The sequence below is a fragment of the Delphinus delphis genome, chromosome 8, assembly GCF_949987515.2.
Source record: "Delphinus delphis chromosome 8, mDelDel1.2, whole genome shotgun sequence".
In the NCBI taxonomy this organism is placed as follows: Eukaryota; Metazoa; Chordata; class Mammalia; order Artiodactyla; family Delphinidae; genus Delphinus; species Delphinus delphis.
In genome coordinates, this window is record NC_082690.1 from 84,972,429 (window position 1) to 84,992,828 (window position 20,400).

Consider the following 20,400-nt stretch of genomic DNA (forward strand, 5'->3'; position numbering starts at 1 on the left):
GAGACCTTAAGTCGTTTAACTTTTGTGGGCCTCAGTTTTCTCATCAGCTTCTTTTAGTTAGAAAATGCTGTTATTGTAAAGAGTAACATAATAGATAAAAATGCGCATAAATGTATATTTCTCATAATATCTGGCATATAAGTGTTCAGCGTACTTCATGTAGCTCACAGGGCCAAAATGAATGTTAGACATCCATGCAACACTGAGAACCTGCTTCCTAAGTGCAATGGGCAGTGTGTCAGTTTCATGCACTACTGAGAATAGTTACAGAGAAATAGACCAAATCTAAATGTAGGTTGCTACTGATTTTGGAGTAAAATGATTGATGATCTATATAACATAATGGTCCTGCTTTGCCAACAAAATGCTAGAAGCGTTTTGGTGCATTTGATATCAAGTACAAATCACCTAATTTTCCAAAATCCTGATTCCTTGACTTTTAATCTTGAAAAAGGAAGGAGACATTTATACATATCTGCTTTAGTTTGTTTCCCTTTACCTACTTGGTGGGAGGGGCAGTAAGGATTGGCTGTAGAGAGAAAGAAGATGTAATTTTAAAGTTTATAAGCCTGCAGGAGACGCAAGAGGGAAGAGATATGGGAACATATGTATATATATATAACTGATTTATTTTGTTGTAAAGCAGAAACTAACACACCATTGTAAAGCAATTATACTCCAATAAAGATGTTAAAAAAAATTAACTTAAATGAACCTAATATCACTGGCTGTGTAAAATAAGTGGCTTTCTTTGCTTACTCTGGCCCCTCTCTCCCATCATTCCTGGGTATTATCAAGATTGCAGCAGGCTACCAACCTAACCCCTGCTCTAAGAATAAAAAACACTCTTCATCTTGCTCTGGATCTGTAGGGGAAAAGTGGATTAGCTCATAATAACTACCCAGAATTTTACAGGATTGATGTGGACAGTATGCATAAAAATATGTTGAAAAATGTAAAGAACTTATATTCCCTTTCTATAAGTCTTCCCTGGCTGTAAGTCTTCCCTGGCTAAGTCTTCCCCTCCCTGGCTATAAGTCTTCATAAAATTCACTTTTCATTTGGAACAGAAGTTGGCAAACTTTTTCTGTAAAGAGCCAGAGTAAATTTTTTTGGCTTTGTGAGCCAAGTGGTCTCAACTGCTTGATTCCGTCATTGCAATACAAAAGCAGCCACAGAACTACAGGCAAAGCAAAGCAGTTGGCTGCGTTTGGCCCTCCAGCTGTCATTCAACAGCCCCTGATTTTAGAAAAGTGTATGTAAGCAAGTAAACAGGCATCATAAAGAGACTAGATTGGCCTGGTTTAATCCAGGGATCAAAGCATTTTCAGTAGACTAGGCAAGAGTTGATCTGCTTTTAAATTTGTCCCACATTAGATGTTAATTGGTAATCAAGGTTCAGCTGGGACAATGATACATAGCATAGTGCGTGATGCCTAGTGATAATCACTTAGCTAAACAGACATTTAGTGTTTTACATACACCAGTATTTTGAGAAGAAATTTTTTATATTATGAAAATTGAGAAGGTTATGTAGCATGCAACTAAGAGCCAAGATACCTAGTCAAAGTCCACTGCAGACTGTGTTCCTAATGACTTTGGAAAATTACTCAGTTTGGAAAATTACTTCACATTTGTGTCACTGCCTCATCTGTTTTTTGGGGTTTTTTTTGCGGTATGCGGGCCTCTCAATGTTGTGGCCTCTCCCGTTGCAGAGCACAGGCTCCAGACGCGCAGGCTCAGCGGCCATGGCCCACGGGCCCAGCCGCTCCGCAGCATGTGGGATCCTCCCGGACCGGGTCATGAACCCGCGTCCCCTGCGTCGGCAGGCGGACTCCCAACCACTGCGCCACCAGGGAAGCCCTGCCTCATCTGTTTTTAAAGATGTAGGACTGTTGTGGGAATACTTCTACGAAAGAGTTTTAAATTCTATAAATATAAATTCTTAACAACATTAATTAACAGAAAAGGCATTAGGAATCAGATACAAAGAACTTCCCTATTGGGTTTATTATAAAAATGGGCTTGAAAGGGGGATGTGAAATGTTCCATCATACCCTTAAACTGTTTGAAACAGGACAATTAGAAGTATTAAGTATTCAACCCAATTAGAATGGGTGTCTAGCTTTGATACTCAAGCTTCTTTTTGCTTTTGCTTTGATTCTATGACTTGTCCAATTAGCCAAGGTAAGAACTTAGATTTCCCAGTGCCCGGCCCACTGCGCTTTAGTTACCATAGTTTAAAGATTGTACACTTGAACATCAAGCTGAAACGATTTGTTTTTGAGCTCAGTTATGCAAAGGTGGAAAAGGTAGATCCTGATTTTAGTTTCAACTTTCCCAAAGGGAGAGTTATGCTATCTTGAGGTTTCTCCAATTTAAAAATGGAAATTAAATGTACTGTTAGAACCTATTACTTGTTAAGCCTGTGTTAGTATTATAATTTTCACTTTAGATGTGCTAAAGGAAAAGTTGTTTAATGTGCATCTCTAAAATTTAAAATATACAGTGACTATGCAGTTGTTTTTTTTGTCATTTTTCCTAAACTTTTTAGGTTACCTTTTAGCAGTTATACCTGTAATTGTTTTTTAGATTTTGAAAAATAACAGCCTTTTTTTTTTAATACAGTCTTTTTTGCACTAAAGTTTTGCACAGTAAGTTAAAAAACTTACAGATTTTCCAAAAAAAAAATCTGTCAGTTGTAGTTACTTGCTTTTCATATGATAAATGGACTCTTGGAGCCAAATAATCTCTACAAATACTTTGCTTAATATTTATATCCATACTTGATATATTTATGAATATTTGATCCTTTCACATACTGTGTTTTAATTGAATTAATTTAAAATAGACAAATTCTTCCTTTGCAATAGTCAGTTTCCCAAAATAATATAAATTAACTTAAGCACTATTAAAAACAACTGAACTCTATTGATTAGATTATTTAAGGCATCTTTTATTAAAATTTTAAATGCTCAAATGAGTGAACTATTTTTTTAATAGTTTAAATAAATAAATAAATGCTCAAATGCCACTATTCCTAAACTTAGGTGACTAAAAAATATAAGTACTTAATACACTACCTCACACTCTCCTTCCCAAAACAGGCTGGATTATATCTATTTGATTTATACACTGTGACTTTTTCCTGCTGTTTTCCATCAAACTTAATTGTGAAAAATGGTGCCATGTTGCCCTCTTGATATTATTTTGAAGATCAGTTAGGTCTTAAAGCATCCAGATGCACACAGTTCTACACATATCTGTAGAATTAGCTCACTAAGGTCTGCTCCGCAATATTTTTAATTGACTTACGTGTTCTGTGGGAAAAGAAGAATCACAAAAAGTCTTTGCAATTGCATTCCTCTCTTCACTGGGCTCTCTCCTGGGATCTGGATGAATACTCGAGTTATTCAAAATGTCAGCAACTCTGTTAATGCTGGTACTATCTGGTTGACAAAAAGGAAATGACAACTAAATTTTATTCTCCAGGCACTCATTTTAGGGACTAAACTTTTTTCTGATCCTATGCTTTGTATTTAAAAAGTAACAATTTCTATTTTCTTCTCAGTTTGAACACTGGTTTCCATAGGGTTTGCCCTTACATTAGGTATTTCATTTCAGAAAACAATTTTTTTATTGCTACTTTCTAAAACCTGCTGATTTCACATTAAAATTAGTGACATGGTATGAATATCTTCTAAAGCAATATAACATACCTTAAAATGTTATCCTTATTCCCCTGGTTACTGCACTGACTACACATATAAACATTTATATAGTGAACATCTTACCAATTCAAAGGGAAAAGTCTGAACCAACTGAAAGTCAGATTTGTAAAATATATTTAAAAAGAAATTGGCCATGATAAAAAATCCAACGAAGGGCTGTCTAGTAGGGGGTCATTGGGCTTTAATAAATAGATAACAATGATTTAGAGAAACATGTAAGGTTAAAAGATATTTAGGAGTATCTTTTATAAGTCTGAGTATTTTACAAGTTGAATTTCTACAGAATTTTAGTCATCTCTCCTTCCATCCTAATTTATATGATTGAGATTTAATTTAGAAGGACTTGTGAGAAAATGGTAAATGTTAGACCAGTCCATTGACTAACAGCATTAAACTAACCACAGCATTTGACAGACAAAATTAATGGAATCTGAAGTTTAATACATTTTATTATATCAGGAAAATTACAGTTTGTGAAGTGAGATTTTACAGTGTTTTGGTGTTTTCTATTTTCCCCTATATTACTTCTCCACTCATGCCAGTAAACAAGATATACTTATTTTGCTTTTAATTCCCACATTTTCTTTTTAAAATTTTCTCAATTTCCTTTTTAAAAGAAGCCTGTTAAGTCAGAAGGCCATGCAAAGCTTTCCTTGTAATCCATATTTCTTCACTGGGTCTAGACACGTATTGTTAAACAGGCAAAGTTCCCGTAAAATCTAAGACTGTCTACGACAACCTTAACAACTTTAACTATGAGATTGCTATTAGCAAAATAAACATATTTTTATCATGATCATACTTCTTAAACAATAGTTATTTTTAAGTTACATTTATACAGCACCTATATATGTTATGTAGTATATCTCTATGTTAAAATATCTTCAATATTAAAATTTTCAAATACACGACAATGAAGGATATGAACATCAATGTACTCATCACCCACCTTCAGTACTTCAATATTAAGTCACGTATTTCATCCATTTACCTCTCTCCCTATTTTTTTTTAATTCTGGAGGATTAAAAAAATTGTTTTATAATCTTGTTTCTGATTATTTTAAGAATGATCTAAGTTTTAGGTAAACTGCAATCCATTTAAGATTCTTCTGTTATAACTTACCAAGTTTCCTATACTTTGGTGTTTTTTTTTAACATCTTTATTGGAGTATAATTGCTTTATATTGTTGTTAGTTGCTGCTGTATAACAAAGTGTATCTGCTATACATATACATATATCCCCATATCTCCTCCCTCTTGCGTCTCCCTCCCACTCTCCCTATCCCACCCCTCTAGGTGGACACAAAGCACCAAGCTGATCTCCCTGTGCTATGTGGCTGCTTCCTACTAGCTATCTTACGTTTGGTAGTGTATATATGTCCATGCCACTCTCTCACTTCGTCTCAGCTTACCCTTCCCCCTCCCCGTGTTCTCAAGTCCATTATCTATGTCTGCATCTTTATTCCTGTCCTGCCCCTAGGTTCTTCAGAACCTTTTTTTTTTTTTTTAGATTCCATACATATGTGTTAGCATACGGTATTTGTTTTTCTCTTTCTGACTTACTTCACTCTGTATCCATCCACCTCACTACAAATAACTCAATTTTGTTTATTTTTATGGCTGAGTAATATTCCATTGTATATATATGCCACATCTTTATCCATTCATCTGTTCATGGACACTTAGGTTGCTTCCATGTCCTGGCTATTGTAAATAGTGCTGCAATGACCATTGTGGTACATGACTCTTTTTGAATTATGGTTTTCTCAGGGTATATGCCCGGTAGTGGGACTGCTGGGTCATATGGTAGTTCTATTTTTAGTTTTTTAAGGAACCTCCATACTATTCTCCATAGTGGCTGTATGAATTTACACTCCCACCAACAGTGCAAGAGAGCTCCCTTTTCCTGGAGGATTTTTAAAGCAAAACTTGCACATTGTTATTTCATGTGGTGGTTTGAAAGAGTAAAACAGTCTCCACTATCTGAACTATTTAATATTTGAATATATTAATACAGGCATATAATTATTAAGGGATTCAATTTAAAGTGTTTCAAACAGTGATAAATATCAATGATATGAAAGGTATTAATGTTACACCTCACTATTACTTGCAAAATAAAAGAACAAAGCTAGATTTGTGGTGCTGGTGAAGGGACAGATAAAAATAGAAAAATTAAGGAAAGAGGGAAAAAATTGGGAGAAGAAAGTGACAACATAGGAGAGAAACTAAAACATAGTTCTGAGAGAAGGAAGTTTGGGTTTTTTTGGGTATGTTTTTTGGGTTTTTTTTTTTAGTATAGAAAGAAAAGGAGTAAACATAACACTGGCAGAAGCCGTATCAACAACTTCACTGCATTTGCTCTAGAAAGTAAAAAAAGAGATTTGGATTAGGTAGATGTTCCTAATTTAAAATTAATGACCCAGACTTGTGGATGTTTTTGCTATTTTCAGTTCTTTGATAATGAAAGGATTTTTTTTTTTAATTTCCAAAATGCAATTGACCTCTGTACATGTTGATAATACTGGCTCAGATTTAGGTGAAAATAAGTCCACTTCCATTTAAATAAAACTTTTCCTACTTTTACATATATATCAATACATATAAGGAGTCTTTTAGGTTTAGGCAAAAAAAATACTTATATATATAGTAATATAAATAAATTTTCATTTTAAACAATCTGGAAAATTTTTACCAATAAGTAGAAATACAAATTTTAAAAGAATTAAAACATAACCCTTATTTTCTTACCTGGTCCGCTATCCTTCCCGTCATCATCCACACCAACATTTTTACAAGGTGTCAACGAAACCATCTTTTTGTTTTCTAATAGACCTATTGGTCTCTTCTTCAGCAACAAAGGAATGCTAGATGTTGAAGTGCTCACTGTTTGACTTTCAATTTGATTTACTTTTGGCCAGGAACTGGGGTCTAAAAAATTCACATATACTAGAGTTTTCTCAGTTTTTTTATCTGAAGTTGAAAGATCAAAGGCTGACCTTCCACTTCTGTTTACTAAATCTCCAGATGGCTTTATGTGAAATGGACATGATTCTTCCAGCTGTCCTTCACTGTAAATTTTTCCTGAAACAATGTCATTTAATGACTCTGTTTTCTCTGTACTATTTAACAATGTATGCTGTCTTTCATTAGGGAAGAGGTCATTTTTTTTTACTTCAGTTCTCTGATTCTCATCAATCTGACTCTCTTTACTGGAAAACTGTATTTCTGTGGAAGTTTTCACAAGAATAGCAGTTTTCATATCTTTGGCTTGTGAAGCATCTACATTCTCATTGTTAGTCTGAAGATGGGAAACAGTCACATTGTCTTCTAGATACCCCAAACAGTTCTTAACTTGACTGTTATGCATATCATTCACATTTTTCCTATATATAGTTCTTTTCACAGGGCTTGAGTTGGGTGTCACCAACACAGGCATAATATTAACATTTTTATCTGAATTCTTTAAAAGTACGTTCAAATTGTCACTGAAAACAGCAGAAGAAATGGGGCGGTTGATTGCTATATCACAGGGAATAATTAGTTCAGGTTGCTCTGAAGTATCATCACCAACTTGCCGAAAATCTGAAATTTCTTTAAATGGCAATACGCTACATTCACTTTTTTTATTTAACAGTTGTATTTGTCTTATTTTACATTGTTTATCATCTAACATAACATTCCTTGAATCCGGTAAATTGTATTTCTGACACTGGACAAGATTCCTTTTTACATCTAGAGATGAATCCAAATCTGCTTTGGTTTGGCAACTATTTGTAATTTCCTTCTCCGTGTCATTTTCTTGAGTCCCTGGAAGCAATCTGAATTGTTGTTTGAACGGTTCATCTTCAGAAACATCTTTTTCATGATTTGTATTGCAAGCCATCTCATCTAAAATACTGTTAAATGATGTTCTGTTATTTTCAACCCCCAGGTGTACATCTGCATGGTGATGATCTAATCCTTCAGTTCTTTCTGGATGTATCTTTTCTCTTTCTATTGATATATCTGCCACTAAAAAAGAAATATTTGGTGATTTAAATTCTGTACACCCATTATCTTTTTCCAAGTCCACCTTGTCTTGTATTTCTGTAGTAACCACTTTTGTAAAGTCAGTAACATCCAAGGTTTGTCCTTGACTGATTAATTCTTTTTCTATGCTGAGGGTTTTGCTTAGGGAGATTTCACTTTGATTTTCATTCTGAGGTACAATAGTATTAATTTTCTTCTTGGGGCTTTTTTCAAAAGGTTGTAAGTCTGTTATAATGAGAACACAGTAAATTTTTGGGTTATACACAAAAGCCTGCTTTTATAAAATGCATGTTAACTATTTTTATAAAAACATATTTAGCTTTAAATATTTCACTGGCAAGCTATTACACAAACATAATGACACCAATTTTATATAAATATTGAGTTCCCTTTAATAAGCATGCTAAAATGTTGGACTCTATTCACACTAAATTTTTATTTCATAACAGCAAAAGTATTTTTGGCTTAAAAAAGTTAAGTTGAGGGCATTACAAAAAGGTTATTTCTCTAGTCTGTTGCTTCCTTTTGGGCATATGGTACAATTCCATATAAACACACAGCTGATTAGATAAAAATTAATTTACTCTAACGGTCATATTGTAATTTCTCTTACTACATAGATGCAGAAATTGCTAGCTGGTTTCTTCAAGACTAATAATCATCACTTTCTTACTCACTACCTTGTAAATATTTTTAAAATTTGGAATACTTTTGGGCAAAATATATAGAATATCTACTTAAGATATTAATTTTATTCATCTGGGTTTTAACCATAGATTTCAAAATTTCAGTATAGTTACAATAATCTGGACTACAAATTTAGGGCATGAAGGGTCTTTTTAATCCATCATTCTCTCTACAACATCTCCACCAAGTGGTTGTTCAGCCTAGGTTTGAACAAACTTCAAACTACCTTCTTTAAACCACTCTTTTTCAATATGGACGAATCAGTCAAATTTTCAATGGTTACAGAAAGGTCATTTGAACTAAGAAAAGTGCTCTGGAGTCTGGTCATCAAAAGGTTATTGGTAGCTCATTCTTGGCAAATCAGTGAAGGCAGAAACCAGAATGCAAAAAGCCAATGAATAAGTGATGAGAAGGGAAAGCAAAAATGTATTTTTCTCCCTAATATTGACTCTATTGAAGAATAGCTCAAAAGACATACAAGTACTTTTGTTAAGACACATACAAATGGAAAAGTATTTCTCCAATTATACTACTAGGTCCTCAAAGCAAAGACTGTAACTTATATTCCCCTAAAATGATCAATATAAAAATTAGAAAATATCAATGTAACCTTAGGTTACCTTCATCACCTATAGTGATTTCTTCTATAAATGGGGCTTCTTTCTTTTCCTCCTTTTCTCTGTATTCAGTGTCTAAACAACAACTCTCAGTATTTTCTTCCCTTACTTCTTGCCTGGAATTATATTTCTGTATGATGGTGTTTTCTGATTTTTCCACTGACATTTCAGTATTTACTTCTGGAAGGTTCTAGTGTAAAATAGAAAAGTTTCCTTTAATGTAAAAACAGACTGTTAAAAAGTATAAAACATTTGAACAAACTTTGCTAATGAAAGTGGAATCTATATTTCAGTTCAACCATCCAGCAATTTCTATTTGAAAGCCAAATGATTTTTTGACTAAATTTAATATACTGTTCTTTGTAACAAGATCACTGTAAGTTCATTTTGTATAGTCTATCATAGTTAAATAAAATGGAGAGCCTTAGATGTTTTCAAACATGCATTCCACATTATTATATAATACCATATTAAGAACTACTCCTTTATTAAAAGCAAAGTAGTCATGGCAGGCAAATTGTTTTGAGTGTTTGGTATTTTTATGTATCTTTAAAATAGTGAATCAATTCAACATCTTTTTATTCCCCCTAAATATTGAGCACATATTACATGGAAGCACTGCACTAGGCTTTGGGATACAATGATGAACAAAATATAGTCCCTATCCTCAAAAAACTTATGGTCCACTGGGGAAGATAGTAAAAGGAATGACAGGCAATTTTAATATAGATGGGGATAAGCAGGCACTCCAGGGAGAACAAATGGCATTCACAGATGTTAAAAGCAAACAAAATTATAGTCTCTTCATGTAGTTTTACTTCGTGGAACTACTTGGGATTTACTTCAGCTTGAGCTTAGATGCTGGGAGAAGAATGGAGAGAAATGAGGCTTGAACTAGGCCTAGGTCATTAAGGGCCCAATATAGCATACTAAGGAGTTCTAACTCTACCAGGAAGTCAATGAGAAGTCACTGAAGGATTTAGGCAAGGTGATTAATATGAGCTGATTGGAAAGACCATTCTGACTGCAGTATAAAGAATGGATTAATGTTTTCCAAACTTCACTGTTTAAAACCTGCAATAAGAAATAAATATGTTTTACAACACAATGAGCATACCAAGTAACACCAACTCAATGAGATACATTCTAATGTTTTCTATGTTACATTATTTTATTTCATTTCTAAAGGAATGCCAGTCACGAAACCACCAGACTGATTTCCATGTACCACTAACAGGCTGCACTTAGAAGTCTGAAAAACACTGAATTAAGGGGAAACAACAAGAGGCAGAGAGATGCGTCGTAAGAATGCCACAGTAGTCCAGGTGATATCAGCAAAGATGAAAAGCCTGAATAGATTCATGAATTATTTATTAAGCTAATATCAACTGTTGAATGATTGGTTATGAAAACTGAGAGGAGAGTCGAGACTGATTTGCAGAGTTTGGATTAGGTACCTAGGTGATGGGTGGGTGTTATTTACTGAGCTAGAAAACAGGAGTAGGAGGTTTAGAGAAATATCACGAGTTCATTTTAAATCTCTTGATGGGACTTCCCTGGAGGCGCAGTGGTTAAGAATCTGCCTGCCAATGCAGGGCACACGGGTTCCATCCCTGGTCCGGGAATATCCCACATGGCCACGGAGCAACTGAGCCTGTGCACCACAACTACTGAGCCTGCGCTCTAGAGCCCATGAGCCACAAACTACTGAGCCCACACACCACAACTACCGAAGCTCACGACCCTAGGACCCATGCTCTGCAACAAGAGAAGCTACTGCAATGAGAATCCCACGCACTGCAAGGTGGAGTAGCCCCTGCTCACCGCAACTAGAGAAAAGCCCGCTTACGGCATCGAAGACCCAATGCAGCCAAAAAATTAAAAAAATAATTAAAAAATTTTCTTTTAAATCTCTCGAGTTTGAAGAGTTAGTAAGACAAAAAGGTGGGAGATGTCTAATGAACATTTAGATGTATAGAACTGGAACTTTTAAGAGAAAACTGAGCTGGAAATGTAGATTTGAAAATTTCTGGCAGATAGAGGGCAGCTGAAGACATACAAGTTGATACGACTGATTAAGAGTATATTTTAAGGGCTTCCTTGGTGGCGCAGTGGTTGAGAGTCCGCCTGCCGATGCAGGGGACACGGGTTTGTGCCCCGGTCCGGGAAGATCCCACATGCCGTGGAGTGGCTGGGTCCGTGAGCCATGGCCGCTGAGCCTGCGTGTCCGCAACGGGAGAGGCCCGTGTACCGCAAAAAAAAAAAAAAAAAAAGAGTATATTTTAAGAAGAAAGAGAATAAAGAATAAAATGCTAATGAAAATCCCCAAGGGAGAGGCAGGGGAAGGGAACCTTGCAAAGGAGGAGTTTGCAAAGGAGATGGAGAAAAATAGTATGGTGGTTACCAGGAGCTTTGGAGTTGGATAAATATAGGTTCAAATCCTGTTTCAGTACCTATTAACTGTGAAACCCTAGAAGGATACTTACAGAGTTGACCCTTGAACATGGCTTTGAACCGCACAGGTCCAGTTATACACAGGTTTTCTTCAATAGTAAATACTACAGCACTACACATCTGCAGTTGGTTGAAACTGTGGATGCTGAACCATCGATATGGAGGAACCGCGTATATGAAGGGTCAACTATATGTTATACACAGATGTTTGACTGCTCTGAGAGGTGGTGCCCCTAACCCTGGAGTTGTTCTGGGGTCAACCATTTTAAGAGTTATCCACTGCTGTATAACAAATACCTCAAATTTGGTGGTTTATAACAGCAAACATTTATTATCCCATAGTTTTGATGGGTCAGGAACTTAGGAATGGCTTGGCTTGATGGTTCTGACCTGGGTCTCTCATGAGGGTCTAGTCAAGCTGTCTGTCGTCTGAAACTTTAACTGGAGCTGGAGGTTCTGTTTCTAAGAAGGCTCACTCCCGTGGCTAGCAGCTGTGGGGGCTGTTGGGTGGAGGAGTGCCTCAGTTCTCTTTTATGTGGCCTTTCATCCTCCAGAGCCCCTCTTCACTATGTGGCCTCTCTGGCAGGATAGCTGGGACTTCTTTACACGGCTCAGAAAGAGAGAGAGGCGGAGAGACAGACACAGACTGACAGACAGAGAGCGTGTTCACCCACGCTCTCACAGAAACCACAGTCTTCTTGTAACCTAATCTCAGAAGAATTGTAACATTGCATCACTTCTGCTATAGTCTATTAACTAGAAGCAAGTTACTAAATCCAACTCACACTCAGTGGAGGGTATTACAAAGGAACATGAACACCAGGAGGTGGGAATCACTTGGTGCCACTCCTCAGTATATACCTTCCAAAAATTAAAAGCAGAGATTCAAACAGATAGTTGTATGCTAATGTTCACAACAGCCAAAAGGTGAAAGCCTAAGTGTCCATCAGCAGAAGAATGGGGCTTCCCTGGTGATGCAGTGGTTAAGAATCTGCCTGCCAGTGCAGGGGACATGGGTTTGAGCCCTGGTCCAGGAAGATCCCACATGCCACGGAGCAACTAAGCCTGTGTGCCACAACTACTGAGCCTGTGCTCTAGAGCCCGCGACCCACAACTACTGAGCCCGTGCACTGCAACTACTGAAGCCTGCGCACCTACAGCCTGTGCTCTGCAACAAGAGAAGATACCACAATGAGAAGCCCGTGCACCACAACAAAGAGTAGCCCCTGCTCACCGCAACTAGAGAAAGCCCGCACGTAGCAATGAAGACCCAACACAGCCAAAAATAAATAAATTAAATAAATAAATTTATTTTTTAAATAAACCAAAACAGAAGAATGGACACACAAAATGTAGTGTATCCATACAATGGAATATTATTCTGCCATAAAAAGGAATGAAGTGCTACAACATCGGTGAACTTTGAAAACATCATCTAAATGAAAGAAGCCAGACAAAGAGGACAAATATTGTACAATTCTATTTATATAAAAAATATAGAATAGACAAATTCATAGAGTCAGAAAGTAGATTAGAGGTTACCTGGGGAGAGGGGAAAATCAGAAGTTATTGATTTATGGTTACACAATTTCTGTCTGGGATGATGCAAGTTTTGGAAATAGATAGTGGTGATGATTTCAAAACATTGTAGTTGTAATTAATTCCACTAAATCATAATTAGTACAACTGAATTGTAATTTTAAGTTTAACCACTTTAAAATGGCAAATTTTATGTTATATATTTTTTACCACAATAAAAGAAAATTCTAAATAAAAGTGGTCTACAAAACATCAGAGAAAGTATGATTTATTTTAGTTTTTAAAAAATGCATATATATGAATACCTATGTGTGTCTGTTTCTATACAAACACACACATAGAAAAACTCTGGAAGTCATATACCATAATTTTAACAATCACTATTTCTGGATGGTGGGGTTATGGGTGATCTTCACTTTCTTATTTTAAAGTATCTATATCGTCTACATTTCTTAAAATAAAAACATGATTTATAATCTGATTGAATACGTTATTTTCAGTATGAAAGTGAATGAATGCTGATCAACTTTTTATGAATGCAAGTCTATATTCATTTCTATAATCAATCAGATGTAGGAATTACTTGCTATTTATAGCTCTCAAGCTATGTTATAGCTATGAATATTAAAATGACAATCAATATCTCTGGCCTGGACTATTACAGTATTCTCCAAGTTGGAATGCATGCCTTTAGCTTTGTCCCACTGTCTACCCACATCATCACCAAAATGACATTTCAAAAAAGTAATCTAAGCACTTTACCCCTTGTTTAAAAGCCCCCAAATGGTAGTGTCAAGAACAAATTTCTATGAATGGACTATATAGCCCTCTACAGTCAGTCTTCTGCCTATCTTTTCAACCTCTTATCCTGCTACTTACTGCCTTGCTAACCAACACCTAGTTTACATATTGAATAACAATATTTCACTTTTCTGATTCTTTGCTCACTTTATTCCATCTAATTTAAATCTCTATCTGGAAAATTCTTAGTTATTTTTAACAACTCAGCTCAAAAATGTCTTGCTGTGTGAGGTCTACCCCTCATACACAAGTAAGGTGAAAAAAGCAAACACTAATCATAAAAGATGGAACAGCTATATTAATATCAGACAGAATAATATTATTAGGATAGGGATGGACATTTCATAATGATAAAAAGGTCAATTAATCGGGAAGTCATCATAACTATAACTGTGTATACACCTAATAACAGGGCTTAAACACACATGAAGCAAAAACTGACAGAACTGAAAAGAGAAATACAAATTCACAGTTATAATTAAAGATTTCCCACTAATTGATAGAACAAGTACACAAAAAAATCAGTAAGGATAGAGAAGACTTGAACAACATTATCAACCAAACTGACCTGACATTTATAAAAACATTCTACCAGTCAACAACAGAATACACATTCTTTTCAAGGGTACATGAAATATTTGCCAAGATAGACAATATACTTGGCAAAAAACCAAGTCTTAATATATTTAAAATGATAAAAGTCTTACTTAACTTTGAAGTCATTAACAGAAATATATTTGGAAAATTCTCAAATATTTGGAAATTAAACAGCATGCTTATAGGTCAAACTCATATTCATGGGTCAAGGAAGAGCTCACAAGAGAAATTTTAAAATATGTTCAACTGAATAAGAATGAAAACACAACACATCAGAATTTGTAGAATGAAGCTAAAGCAGTGCTTAGTGGAAAATTAATAGCTTTAAATGCTTATATTAGAAATGAAGAAAGGCCAATAACCAATAAATTGACAAGTTAGATGAAAAGAACAAGTTCCTTGAAAGAAAAATTAGCAAAATGGACTGTGTTGGAGGTCTCCAAGTCTACCCCCAGGTTTGGTGATTTGCTGTGAAGACTCATACGACTCAATATACAGTTGTACTCCTGACTAAGATTTATAACAGCAAAGAATATAAAGCAAAATCAGCAAAGGGAAAAGGCACAAGAGGTGAAGTCTGGAGGAAACCATGTACAAACCTCTTTCAAGAGTCTTCTAGTGGAGTCACATAGGACATGCTTAATTCCCACAGCAATGAATTGTGATCACAAATGTAAATTGTTGTCTACCAGAAAGCTCATTAGAGACTCAGTGCCCAAAGTGTTTTGGTTGCTGGTCACTCTCTGCCTAGCATGTGCCAAAACTCCTGACTCCCAGAAAGAAAGCAGATGTTCAAAGTAAACTACTTAGTTTAGGCCCAGTGAGCCATTCCTGTCTGTTAGAAAGTGGTGGGAACCCTCCCCAAATCCAAAGTTCCAGGTACCAGTCAAGAGCCAAACTTACAAGCAGGTCTTTCAGAGGCCTTTCACAGGCCTGCTATGTCAACTATTTTCTGCACACTGACATAAAAAGAAATTGAGACTCTGAATAGCCCTATAAATAATTTAAAAACTAAATTTGTTATTAAAAATATTCTCACAAAGAAAAAGCCTAGATAGCTTCACCAATGAAGTGTATATAATATTTAGTAAGTAACACCAGTTCTACACAATACTCTTTCAGGAGGAGAGAACACATTCCAACTCAATTTATATGGCCAGTATTACTCTGATACAAAAAAACAGACCAAAAGAATGCAAAGAAAAAACAAAACCTACATATCAATATTCCTCATCAATTCAAAACCCCTAACATAGCATTAGCAAATCAAATCTAGCCATATATAAAAAGGATAGTACATATCCGAGGAATGCAAGGTAAATTTAGAAATTAATTAATGTAATTAATTGGTTAATACTGACACATTAACAGAATAAAGAAAAAAATATGATCTCAATAGATACCGAAAAATCATTTGACAAACTTTGATACCCACTCATGATAAAAATTCATTCATGATAAAAACTCAGCGAACTAGGAATAGAAGGAAACTTCCTCGATCTGACAAAGAGCATATACAAAAAAATCTATGGCTAACATAATATGAAATGATGAAAGATTAAATACTCTCCATCTAAGATGAGAAGTAAGGCAAGCATGTCAACTCTTACAACTTTTATTTAACACTGTACTAAAGAGTCCTAGCTAGGGCAATAAGTTGAGGAAAAAAATAAAATGTATACAGAGCAGAAAAAGAAGTAAAATTTATCTGCCTTAAATTCTCAGATGACATAATCATATATATAGAAAACTCCAAACTCCAACCAAAAAAACCCTACTACTATAATAAGTTAATTAAAAAGGTAAAAGGAAAAAGAAAAGGTAAAAGATACAAGGTCAATGTACAAAAATCAATTTTAATTCTATATACTAGCAACAATTAGAAAAATTAATTTTTAAAATACTATTTACAGTAAGAGCACAAAATATGAAATATTCTGGGATAAATTTAACAAAATACTTGCAAGACCTATGCAATGAAAACTACAAAACATTTCTGAAGGATATTAAAGAATATCTAAATAAATGTAAAGATATATACCATGTTCATGAATTCTATGTTATGATGTCAATTCTTTGCAAATTAACCTATACATTCAACACAATCCAAGTCCAAACCCCAGAGACTTTTTCTTTTAGAAACTGACAAACTGATTCCAAAAGTTATATGGAAACGCAAAGGACTTAGAATAGCCAAAACAATTTTGGGAAAGGACAAAATTGAAGGACCTATACTACCACATTTTAAGACTTCTTATAAAGTTACGCTAATAAAGAAAGTGTTATATTGGCTTAAAGATGGACATATAATCAAAGGAATATAATAGAGGGTGCAGAAATAGACCCACATATATTTATTTGGTTAACTGATTTTCAAAGAAAGTACCAAGGCACAATGGGAGAAAAAATTGTCTATTCCACAAAGGTTATGTGCTAGAACTGAAAATTCATGTCCAAAAAAAGACCCTTGATCCTTATGTCATATTGTACATAAAAATTAACTAAAAATGTATTACAGACTAAACGCTTATACTAATTTTTTAAAGTTGAGAAACGGAAAATATGAAGCATGGAGAAAATCATCAGTGATGGTCCTAATTTCTTTAAGAGCTTATACCCCCAACATACTTGAATTTTACCTGAAACTTCTTGTCTTCCTCAAACTTTTTCTGATCGCATAATTCATCATAATGTTCTTGTAACTTAGTATGAGTTTCTTTAAGTGATGATAACTCATTTTTAATCTCATTAATTTCTCCATTAAGTTCTTCAACCTAATATAACATTTAACCAAAATGAACACGTATATAAATTTATTTTGTATAAAAATACTTTATTAACACAAGTCTTTGGAAATAGTAAAAAATGAAAACATTCCAGAAGTAATTACTAATATTAAAAGCTACCATTTATTGAATTGTGCTGAGTACTTAATAAACATAATTTCATACTCATAAAAATCCTATGAGGTATTTTTAGTCTCCAATTTACAGGCGAGAAATGTGAGGCTCACAGAGGTTAAGTAGCTTGCCCAAGATCAGGTAGATATAAAGTGGTAGTCAAGATTCAAATCCAAGGCTAAGTCTAGGGGTTGTGCTTTCAAGTACTACATTAAACTACCTCTTGTTACAAATGAAAAATTGATTTATTTTTAATCATAAAAATTCTATAAAAGTTACCACTTCATTGCTTTCTTAAAGTTTTATTTTCTTGTTGCAAATTAGATATACAGATTTTAACTCAATTAGATGAAGAATACTGAGCACTAAGCAGTACAACAGAAACTGACTCTTCAGCCTAATACTTTTACTGGCTATAAAATTTCATAATCTTTTTCTTGGGGGGGTTCTCCTTCATAGGAACCTCAAATGTAAGACAAAGTAAGTTCCATTGAAGAGAAAAATACCTTTTTGTCATAAAATATTACAAAAGTTTCTCTTAATTTTAAACGACTAAAAATTCCACAAGTGCTCTCTATCCCATCCTCTCCTGTCTCTCCCTCCCCCCCTTTTTTAAAAGATTTTTTTGATGTGGACCATTTTTAAAGTCTTTATTGAATCTGTTACAATATTGCTTCTGTTTTATGTTTTGGTTTTTCTTGGCCGCGAGGCATGTGGGATCTGCTCCCCGACCAGATATCGAACCCGCACCCCTGCATTGGAAGGTGAAGTCTTAACCACTAGACCATCAGGGAAGTCACTCCTGTCTCCCTTAGAGCTTAGCTCTAGCAAAGATCTCTTCACTCCTGCCTAGTCTCAATCTTTCCCACTATACCAGCATGTTTTCAGCCCACAAATATGCTCTTGTCACATTCCTAACTTTTTTCTCTTTGACTCAATTACTCTATCTCTCTTACTTCTTAAAATAAAGTCCACTCTTACTACTTTCAAATTCTAATCTCTCATCACTCCTTAACAACCGACTTCTGCCTTCATTGTTCTACTGATTATTTTTCTCAGCTATCACCTGCAAATTAGCCAAAGGACTTGTTCCAAGTTTCACACCATTTAACAGCACTGTAGCTCGACTATGTTGACTACTTATTCTTGAAATAGCCTCTTTTCTTCATTTTCATGGTACTACTCTCTCTCTATCCTTCTACCTTTCTCACCATTCTTATCAGGCTCCCTCTCCCCTCCTGCCCCAATATACACACACTAACCACTAGCAAAATGTTGGTGTTCCCCAAGGCTCTTTCTTCTTTATTTAGCCTTCTCTTCAAGTCTGCCACTCCTTCCACAGATGATCTTATCATACCCTCAAATTTCATTTTTATGCTAATAAGTCTTAAATCTATATCTCACTCCCAACCTCTCTCCTATGATTAGATTCACGTTTCCAAATGCATGATATACATTTCAAGTCAGATGTCCTGCCATCACCATAAATTCATCAGTTCCCAAATTAAACTCATTTTCATCCACCAAATGGTGCTTCTCCTTTCACATTCCTTATGTCAATTAGTGACATTATTATTCTGCTCATTATATTAATCTCAGAATCATAGTTTACTCCTTTTCCTTCTAAAATCCATTATACATAAAATGTCAGTAATCCTGCTAATTCTACTTCCAAAATGCTTCCTGTATCTATCCCTCTTCTCTGTTCTCACTACTGTTGCCCTAATTTACAACCTCATAGGCTCGTGGTTAGATTATTTGCAACATTCTTCTTACTAATCTCTTTCCATAACGCCATTCTCCATACTGCTGCAAGAGTTATTTTTCTAAAATGCAGATCTATGTCACTTTTCTGCTTTAAAAATCTCAATGGCTTCCCATTACTTATAAAATAAAATTCAACTTCCTTAGTAAAGAACTCTTCAGAAGGTGATCTCAACCTAATTTCCACTGTCACATTCTAGATCAGACTATTCATCATCCTGGAGAATGCAGTTTCATGCCTCCATCATTTTTCCCTTTCTTAAATGGAATACCCAGAGTGGAATGGGAAGTATAGGAAGCAGGCACCTTCTGCCTGGTGAAACCCTATTCATCTTTCAAGTCCAAATTCTAGTGTCATCTTTTCTCTAAAACTTTCTCCAACCTAGTTAAACAATATGATTTATTTTGTGCTTTCACAGTAATTTGTTAATACTAATGTTAACACTACTAAAAACACTCAACACTATTGTGGTTAACTTAATAATTACCTGTCTTTTGAGAGTGTGAGCTCTTTAATAATCTTTGTATTTTAGGCATCTTTGAAAATCCAGCACCTAGAATAGTGCCTAACACATAACAGATGCTCAAATATGTTGTGAATTGAATTCCTTTTGTGATACCCCCTTTCCCTAAATAATTTCTAAACATCCCCATTTATTATCTTTTTATCTATACACAACCATTGGCTGTATAACTAGCCAAATAAAAACAGATACACATACCATGTTCTTTAAGACATTTCCATGAGTTTTAAATATATTATCTAGTAATATTCACTGTTTATTTTTTTAAACAGCAGTATATATGATTTCATCTTATTTTTGTCAGTATCTTTTAATGATTTTTAGAAACCCATTTTGATCCAATCTCAGTAGCAACACTATAATTCTCCTTCACTCAAGAATGATGAAAAACTGGTATCAAGATAGAAACACAATTAAAGAGTAGATCTGACCTCCCATTCAAGAAAACTCCTATAGAACCAAAGCAGCTTTTTAGAAATTTACCTATGTTCTGTTTAGTATGAAATCATATGGAAGTGAAATGATTTTAGATGCTAAAAATCCTAAGACAAAACCAATTTTATCCAAATTATAGACTGTGGCCTCACCAGTGAAGCTGAATGCTTATTTTCTTAATTCAATTGACTTCCTTTTCTTGGGAGAGGGACATACTTGAAATATCATTAGGAAAAATAAATGCTTAATTTTCTCTTAACTCAACTAATTATTTTTGGTGTGGCTGGCATATTCAAGTTTATATTCTCTTTTTACTTCA

The 20,400-nt window shown here is 34.8% G+C and overlaps 1 protein-coding gene across 1 annotated transcript in view; it reads right to left on the minus strand.

Annotated features, from left to right (window-relative positions):
• Window positions 1-20,400, minus strand: part of CCDC73 (coiled-coil domain containing 73) — a 105,520-nt gene that overhangs the window by 2,219 nt on the left and 82,901 nt on the right. Inside the window, exons 13-16 of the mRNA XM_060018646.2 lie at window positions 17,098-17,232; window positions 9,071-9,257; window positions 6,483-7,988; window positions 3,316-3,449 (exon numbers count right to left, since the gene is read on the minus strand). Coding sequence (XP_059874629.1) covers window positions 3,316-3,449; window positions 6,483-7,988; window positions 9,071-9,257; window positions 17,098-17,232 — 1,962 coding nt within the window. The remainder of the gene's footprint in view (window positions 1-3,315; window positions 3,450-6,482; window positions 7,989-9,070; window positions 9,258-17,097; window positions 17,233-20,400) is intronic.